Here is a 9,700-nt window from a genome sequence, read left to right as displayed (position 1 = left end):
GATTCATGCCTCGTGCCACTTAGAACAAACTTCCACTAATCTTCGTATCTCATATGAATGCATCATTGATGAGAACCTCGAGGACTCAACAGATGTATTATCTGATTTAGTATTTTGCACCGGAGCATCTGCCTACATCCCCACAATAGAGACGGTGAAGGCATATTTACCTGCTCTGTTTGTATAACCATGACAGGTACAAGGTCAGCATGTTCACAGGTATAACACAGAAAGCAATCATAGACCGCTTAAGCATGTGTACCTGTCCAGCATATATGGCTCTAATACAGGCATTTAAAGCATAGCCACTTCAAACCATATTACCATAATATGGTCAGCAGACATTATCAGTATGACCAGAACACCTATGGCCGTAACAGAGCCCCTGTGTGCACGCTCACCTGTTCTGCTCAACCTGTGTGGTCCTAACTAAGAGAGTAAGCACATATACCTGCTCACCATAACAGGCACACGGTCAGCATGGTCACCTGTCCAACCTGTGTGGCCATGACAACCATACTGTTATCATGATCACCTGTTCTACCTTTAAGGCCGTAACAGAGACAGCGTCATCATGCTCACCTGTTCTACCTGTATGGCCGTAACAGAGACACCGCCATCATGCTCACCTGCTCAGCGGGAGTAGGGCTGAGGTCCTGGTTCCTCTTGAGGAGGCACTCGCTGAAGGAGGTCTCGTCTGGGGCGGGCTTCACCCTCGGAAAGGCCATCTCACACTGCACATGACACACACACACACACACACACACACACACACACACACACACACACACACACACACACACACACACACACACACACACACACACACACACACACACACACACACACACACACACACACACACACACACGCTCATACCCCTTTTCTACCAAGGCAGTTCAAGGGCTGGTTCGGAGCTGGTGCCCAATACCGAACCAGTTGTTCGTGTAGCCAAAGAGACATTTCTTATACTTTTTGCCTTCCTATTTTGAAGAAAAAGCTTAGTTTCTGGTGTCTGACTTTTGCTTTGCGGTAGGTCAGTATTCCACCTAAAATAGGTATTTCTGTTGTTGCTTATTGTTACTTTGACCTTTCACTGTGCTTGAGTTTTTAGGTTTTTTTTGATCAAATCTTTGGTTTGTTTGTGTCCTGCTGAGGCTGGAGAATGGAATACTGTTCATGTTGCCCAACCCCCAGAGAGAGACATAACTAGTGGCAATACATGTTACACCAGGGGGAAAATTCCAGTATCTTCCACAGCCATCTGACAACTATCAGTAGGAGCATGATCATGTAATTCTTGAAGGCAGTAATGTGTGATCCCTTTAATCTGTTTAAGTCCCGTCTCAATTTGTCTCCCTGAAATTTGCCAGAAGTCACTTATAAATGGGTTATTTTTCAAAAATATTACCCCTAACGTTTTCACGTTAACAGTCCCATGCATCATACTCTGTTTCAACCAGCAGTCTCCCCTGGGTGTCAGTGAACCATTATTTAGCACTGCCTGCATGCATCACTCCCTGGGTCCTTAGATGGCCTTGAGTGTTGTACTCACAGACTCCCACTGCCACAGCTTTAGACTACTACTGATGTAGATGTACAAAATAAGTGCAGAATGGTTTCAAAACAGATTGAACTGAATTACATAAATAATGGTTGTGAGGTAGTTTCTTTGCAACAGTGACCTCCTCTGTACGCAGGGACCCTTTTAACCTCTTATAACTGAACTGTTACACAGCAAGCCCTTTTAATGTTACCAATGCCATGACAAGCTACTGTCTGCAACAAGTCTGATGATGGTACACAGTGATGACTTACCACATAGAAATCGAAGGGGATGTGGGGGACAAACGGCCGGTACCTGGAAGAGGGAATCGCGTTAAGATATTTGAGACGACAGAGACTGGTAGGCCTATTGCTTCCAACTGCAATGCCCGTGTAAACACTGATGAACGGTCATTACTTACCCCTGCACAAGACCTCCACGGGACCCGAACCGGCCACCCCGGCCTCTGCCCCGATCGCCTCTGTTGGGTTGTTAGTGAAAAATATAAACAGTCAAGGGTACAATTTGGCTTCACATATGATGTGAAAAACTGCACATGCATCATTGCAGATATGCAAACACGTCTGCAACCATAAGTAGCCAAATTAGTGGAGAGCTAAAGTAACGTTGGCATATCTAGACAGCGTATCTGGGGAGAGGATATTAACAATTCATCAGAAACACAATTAACAGTCATACATGTTTCTTTTTAGACATATAATGTGCCAGTTTCTCGACAAAGCTATATCTAACAAGCTAAGCCTTTGACGAAACGACAAAGGTTTGCTAACCTGTTCATTAGCAGCTACGTTACCTATGCTAGCTACGAAACTGTCACACTAATAAATCAACCGTGATTTGAGCCCAAACGAAATAATCCTCTGTCATTTAGGGAGATATATATGCTTGTAACTACCTCATTGCGTACGACGTTTTGACTGTCTGAAGATATAAATTGCAGAGAAACAACCAGCTTTCTCAGCCGGTCAGCTCATTCATTCGAACCTACAGAACAAGCAAGCAAGCGCAGAACTAGCAAGCTTAGCAGTGTGAAGCCCTCTTCTTATTTTTGTTTTATGGCGGTTGGCATGCATTACCGCCACCTTCTGTACTGGAGTGTGGATCTGAACACCCTGACTAAATCCTATAAAATAAACCTGTTTTTTTTTTCAGAAATTGAAAAATAAAATTAAAACAAATCTCTCCAGAGTTTCTTTGAAGTATGTTGGCTAAATTCATTACAACTTCTTCCTGTTTCAGGAGGCTACAAAGTATATTTCTCTGCCGCTGATACATTGGACACTGCTCTACTACATGCTCTATGGTCTCTTGACTACATCCGCAAACACAGAGTCCATCAGCATGTTTATTAATTATTACTAGGGTGTTATTGAGTCCCACATGTCCACAACTCATTTTGGAGATGATGTTTTCCTCCTGATTATTCCTTACAGTACTTCTGCTACCCCCAACTCTTCTTTGAATTTTGTACAAATTCCTTCCTGTGCTTTCATGGTCCCACATGTATTGCCATATATCTCCAACCTTGATCTTAATGATGATTCTTACTTCTGCTTTACTGTGATGTTCATTGATCTCTACTTCTTGTTTCTATACTGCCTGTTTTGCATACCTATCAGCCAGTTCATTTCCTTTTACTCTCATGTGCGCTGGAACCCACCCAAAGGCAATTCTGATTCCTGACTTCTGCATTTGATTTGCTAACTGCAACACCTCATACACAATATCTGGTCTTGATATAGAGTGCATATGTTTTAACGAGACTAGAGCTGAACTGGAGTGATGGAGATAATTTCCAAACACTCTTAATGACTTAGGAATATACTAATTAAGTGCCTTGTATTATTAATTACCTTATATGAATCATGTACTTATGTAAGCAGGAACATGGCTTTTCTGCGTGTGGGTAACTTAGAATGTTAGGTGCCACTTAGTCTGCATATGTACAAGAGCATGTTTAGACCAGAAGTGATAAGAAGGGTCGAACTGTGCTTCTTCCGACCTTGCAAAACTTTCATCCTTGCCTCGGACGTGAGAAATCCACCACGTGGTTTTCCCTGCTGAACGCTAAACTTCTGTCTATATAAACCTTGTGCAATGTGTTTAACATTGCTTCACTTTCAGCCTTGTGCTGGGAGTGAGCCCGATTGCAATTGTTGTTGTGGTTTGTCTAATAAATATACTTATATGCAGCTCCGGAGTCCTGAGGTAACTAGGGTGAATTTTCACCTATCAATAGGGAAGAGTAGGAAAAAGAGCTTGAGTCTTACTGTCACATCTGTCACACATGCTGCCGCACACTCCCACACAACAAATAAAAAATACTTTGAATTCACACATATCAGAATTTACAGAAATTGCTTTTGATTATACTTTCTATACTGTTATACACCTTTACAGAGTAGTATCAGCCCTCAGTCCTGCTCCTGGGCCCCAACCGCACTGAAGATCTTTGATGTATCCCCACTCCATGGAAGGCTGTTGATTAGCTGAACCATAGTGTTAGGGGAAAATTCACTCAAGTTACCCGGACTCCAACATGGACAAAAGGTTCCTTCTCTTATGCATATAGGTCTCTTACACATAGGCAGACTAAGTGGCATCAACACCTAATAATCTAAGTTACACACACACAGAAACACAAAGCCATGTTCCTGCTTACAGAAGCACATGATTCATACAACGTAATTATTAATACAAGGCACTTGATTAATACATTCTGTTAGGTGAAAATTCACCCTAGTTACCTCAGGACTCCGGAGCTGCATATAAGTACATTTATTAGACAAACAACAATTGCAATCGGGCTCACTCCCAGCACAAGGCTGAAAGTGAAGCAATGATAAACACATCGCACAAGGTTTATATAGACAGAAGTTTAGCGTTCAGCAGGGAATACCACGTGGTGGATTTCTGATGTCCGTGGCAAGGATGGAAGTTTTGCAAGGTCGGAAGAAGCACAGTTCGACCCTTCTTATCACCTCTGGTCTAAACATGCTCTTGTACATATGCAGACTAAGTGGCACCTAATAATCTAAGTTACACACACGCAGAAAAGCCATGTTCCTGCTTTCATAAGGACATGATTCATACAAGGAATATTAATACAAAGCACTTGATTATTATATTCTTAAATCATTAACAGTGTTTGGAAATTATCTCCATCACATTCTTAAGTCATTAACAGTGTTTCATCCTCTTGCAGCACTGACCACATAACGCTCTGAAAGGCTGTGAACTCCACGCAGTGTTAGATCTGGTCCCTGTGAACTGTGGTTACATGCTCTGTGTGTGCACATAAAACCACCAGCAGATCCCATGGGGACATCAGAGGTTCATGAGGTTCCTCACACAAGCCATGAAGTATCTAGTGGGTGGTTCACTGGGGATTTCCAATCAATGCCAATATGCTAACTGGAAATACACTTTGAGTATCAATTAAGCTTTGCTCTTATCAAACATCTTTTGCAAATATTCTAACATTAGGCCTACAGCTCTCCAGCACTACGAAGCACTCAGCAGCACTCTGAATTGTGGCAACCACGGAATCAGACAACCAGTAGGCAAACAAACTTTCCAGTTCCGTTTTTATTCTCGGAGTTGCCACTGCTCTGGTCGAAGATGCTGGATTGCCTTGGCCCTCTTTTAAATGATTTTGTATGTCTTTTTCCCCTGTTCCTCCAGCCCCCCCTGAGGTCAGTCTCTTCCAAAAAGACTCTACAGTGGTGGGCCCTGCTGCAGGTGTTTTACCCTGAGGGAGTGATGATCACCTGGCAGAGCGATAGAGAGGAGATGCAGCCACACCTGGATGTGGGGGAGATGAACAGGAAGAAGAGCCAGTACAGCTGTGAGGTGAGCCACGTCTCATAGGTGACAGGGGGGTTTAGACTTAAAGCAGATGAAATGAAAGATTTTATAACAGATCTCACAGCCAAGTCAATAAGTGATGGGACTTAATTCATTGGCTATATTTACATACACAACTTACACAGAATCCGTTCCCATTGACGTTCCCATCCCAGGCCATTGGATTGTTGAACCAGTATCACGCTGAGCAAAGGTAGGACCCAAATGCAGATCTTAGGAAAAGGGCTTATGGGTGAACACGAGGTAGCTTCAGCGTGGTGAACCAAGGTACACAGATCACTAACACTCCGTAACAAGTTTAACAAGGGGCCGGGTATAAATACTAGGCTGATTGGTCATGTGACAAACTAATGAGCAGGTGGAAACAGAAAATGGCGGGAAAACAATCAAAGGCAGGAAGTAAACAACAGGTGAGAGTCTTTGTCCAAAACAATGTCCCAACTCGTGACTGGCCTGATTGTTCTTGGTAATTTTTTATTTTTTTGTTGGTTGAATGCAAGGCTTGGTATATTGTGAAAATTATATTGTGATACTAAGTGTTTATTTGTTATGGTAAAGAAAGTTCTCTCATGTTTTTTTCTTGCAGCAAAAGACTATTTCTCTACTTCCTTCGATGAAACTCCAAAAAAAGTGTCTAAAACCACTGTGTGAGTGCTTTCTGCAATGATGTACTAACTTCTCTTTTAGTTCTCATGATCATTCATATTTGAACTCTGTCTGCTTTCACAGGAGAGTTGTACAGAAGAAAGAGTGGAAAAAGATCATATTATTCATGCTGATATTATTCATACTGATGTATTTCAGGGTAACTTTGTTTCTGTCAAGAAAGGTGAGGTTCCATGTGCTACAAAATGGCATCATATATTATTATAGTGGTCACTTTCATCAGTGTTTCACTGAATAAGGCCAATAATACCCTCAGAGGGCTCAAAAGTGGTGTCTGGCAGCCCTGACCTACCCCTTCCATACTCGGAATGGGTCTGAAGGCCAGAGAAAGCGCCACATACATCTCAAAATACACCACAGTATTACTAAGAACATCCATGAACTAAGCTAAGCTATACTAACTAAGCTATACTTCCCAGTTGATGGTGGCTCTAGGTAGGCCCTCTTCAGCCACACTCATATCCCCCAGTTGATGGTGGCTCTAGGTAGGCCCTCTTCAGATATACTTCTGCCCTGTTGATACAGGCTTTAAGTATGCCCATTAGCCAGAATCATATTATATTTGATTCATTTTGGTTTTGTGTTTTAAGTTGTGTTAGCATTTGAATAAAACAAACATTTCCCTGAACATTATTCAGTCGGCAGTGTTGCCCTCAACCCCATGCCTGCAGTGTTTGACTTCCTGAATGAGATCAAATGCTGGTGCTGTATTTCAATATTATTTCACCTACTTTACATATCTAATCAGATTAATATGGGATGGCCAGATAGTGAGCACTCTATGATAATGGAAATGTTCTTGAGTGTAGTTTCTGTCAGTTGTGCACTGAACTGTAGGTGCTCCTTTCTGTTTGGGACATTTAGGGAAAATATTCGTCATCATCTATAGGTGCATTTTTCCATCAACTTGAATGTATCCTGGAGTTCTTTAGATGAGATAAATGTATTGGAGGACATGTAATGGCGTTCTTAACAGGCTCATTCATAATTTAAGGATGTAGTTTAATATTCTCCCCTTGATAACATCAATGGTCTCTTCTGGGTCAGTACTAGACTTTAGGCCCCAGGTGTTATTCTTTGAGTAGGCATGTCCCCTGTCATATGAGGCCTGCATAGATGGAAACCAATACTGGTTAACTTTAAATGTCAGATTTAGACATAGCAGTTTTGTTTGCGGTACAGTGGTGTCCTAATCACAATGTGTAGTCATTAGCCAGTTTGATGAATCATCAGGTAAGTTATCTAGTTTACATTACGTAATATGTAACACTCAATAAATATACTACATATACCAAATGATATACAATGTAGCATTGTAACAACAGTGTACATAGAGATATTGGGTTCTTTATCACTTTGTTTCTGTGATGAGGGTGACCATACAACATTCCTGTAAGTCTGAAGACCGTAGGCTGACCAGGTTATATAACACATGCCATGTGCGCAGTGGCATCTATTCCTGTATCAACCAGTCTCACTTTCTTGTTTATGTGCCAACCTTCAAAGCGCAGCACAATGAAAAAGACCTTTTTACCTGGTACACATCGTGTGATTTGAATTTGTTGTTTGTTTTTCAAACTCAACTCTGAGAATTTGCTATTATGCTTGATAAAAAATAAGTTGCTTTGCCTTTCAGTGAGATGTCTATTTCACTCTCTATATACCGTTCATGTAGTAGATCACCTGTAGGTGGAGCTGTAATGCTACTAACAACAAGGCCTTGTTTCAGGGGCTTTCCATGATCTGACTCATTGAAATGGATTGCCGTATGGTATTGGGACACTAGTCTCATGGTGATTTGAAGTAGTGGTCGGGGTCAAAGGCAGTTTATGTGTCTCATTGGTATTCATACCTTTGGATAGATTAGGTGATGATGTATTTCTGTGTATGTGTGGGTGTATGCAACCCTTTTCTGTCGTAACTATCAGCCTACATGCAAAAGCCTTGAACACGTCTCCCTCGCTCATCTCCAGCTCCAGGTAGAGCACGGACCACTCAACATACTCCCTGATTTTGCACCAGGATCCTGACATATAACATCCAGCAACTAGTGGATAAAGGGTAAAAATAAACTGGATGTTTTCCAGTATAATTTTGCAGTAATTGGTGGAAGCTTCTACGCGATTCTCTTCTCACTAACAGACTGACGTTTTACAAAGTAATGCTAACTGTAGTTATGAATAAGTTAACTTAACTGTGGCCAAAGTCTCTGAAACATTTTTGCTGTAAATGTTGCCAAACATTTGGTTTCATTCCACTTTGTCCAACATATAATGGGTTAAATGTAGGCTTTTGTGATTAGATGGCTTTCTTCATGTTGGAACACATTAGTGTTGCAATATGATAGTGACAAACATAACTCAGCATAATGCAGCTTTGGTCAGCAGATTACATCTTGAAACTTGCCTTCATCAAAATGTACAGATGTACAAAAGTGCTCAATTTGCACTTGAAATGTTTTTGATATTTTTAATTTTCAAGACCTCGTCTGAAGTGTTTCTCAGAGCATGTATTTTTCACTGTGCAGTTTTTGGTTTGGTATATTGGGTCATAATCCTCCTCTGTATATATCTGGGTTACAGGACATCATACAAAACAATGAATAAATGACACCATCATATTTAAGATGAGGCAAATATGGTTCCACAGTCATTTTGCACCCATTTAGACAGCAAATTACCCCCATTATGGTGCTACCTAACATATCTTTTGCTGCAGATTATACTTTCGGTTTCCAAATCTAACCCCACAGAACAACTTCTGCCAGAGAACAGATGACGTTTGTACTGTTCTAAAATGGCATTGGGTGTCACTCTCCTTTCCAGAAATTCTAATTGGGGGCTTGTCACTTATTCATTCTGAGCGCTGTCGTTGTATGACAGTTGCTTCACGGAGTTTCAACGAGCAGTATCGTCCAGTTAGGAGGAGAAAAAAATACATTATCACTCTTTATTGTTTACATCTCATGAAGACAAACATGATGATCGCTACGCTTCTGGCAGTCCTAGGTTCTTTCCATGTTGCCTCAGGAGGTTAGTTTGCTGTTTTTATTTCATAAAGCTCTCGTGTGGGCTTTTGTTTGTTGTCCCTTTGTGTCGTTGAGATTTGGCAGAGGGTTCATAATCTATTGGAAGATTAAAAACTGTGTGAAGATTTCAGCTTGCGTGAAGATTTCAGTTTGCTTGACTTGAAAGTCACCCGTGTGAACCCCATGAAGAGTTTGATAGTTGCAGATGTTATTCTGTTTGGTTAAATGTGACGTATCGGTAGGCTGTTAAGCTTTCTGGTGTTTGCGCATCTTGTATTAATGTAACTCTTTAAGAGTATTTTACACACCAGGGATTTGGTCTACCCATGGCAATGTGTTGGTTATGTTAGAACTTTATCGGTTATTATCGCTAAAATGCCTGAGGTTATGCTAATGCAGTTAAGGCTTAGGAGTAAAGAGTTATGACATTATCTGAATTGTCATCGTGCTAACCTGTAACCTTAATTAGTTTCACTATTCTATACCGTTTGATTGCCATACATAATTGCACTGTGTGTCAAAGTGAAAGATATCCTGCAGTTTCGTTTTATTTTACAAACCTGTGTACAGAA

The 9,700-nt window shown here is 41.2% G+C and overlaps 1 protein-coding gene across 1 annotated transcript in view; it reads right to left on the bottom strand.

Moving 5' to 3' along the window:
* The window catches only part of ilf2 (interleukin enhancer binding factor 2), an 8,692-nt gene extending 6,090 nt beyond the window's left edge, over positions 1 to 2,602 (bottom strand). Inside the window, exons 1-4 of the mRNA XM_042707081.1 lie at positions 2,463 to 2,602; positions 1,968 to 2,027; positions 1,819 to 1,861; positions 630 to 734 (exon numbers count right to left, since the gene is read on the bottom strand). Coding sequence (XP_042563015.1) covers positions 630 to 734; positions 1,819 to 1,861; positions 1,968 to 2,027; positions 2,463 to 2,467 — 213 coding nt within the window. The 5' untranslated portion in view covers positions 2,468 to 2,602. The remainder of the gene's footprint in view (positions 1 to 629; positions 735 to 1,818; positions 1,862 to 1,967; positions 2,028 to 2,462) is intronic.
* Positions 2,603 to 9,700: the final 7,098 nt, after the last annotated feature.

Source organism: Clupea harengus, unplaced genomic scaffold (genome assembly GCF_900700415.2).
Source record: "Clupea harengus unplaced genomic scaffold, Ch_v2.0.2, whole genome shotgun sequence".
In the NCBI taxonomy this organism is placed as follows: Eukaryota; Metazoa; Chordata; class Actinopteri; order Clupeiformes; family Clupeidae; genus Clupea; species Clupea harengus.
Note: the sequence above shows the minus strand (reverse complement) of the source record. Positions and strands in the feature narration are given on the sequence as shown.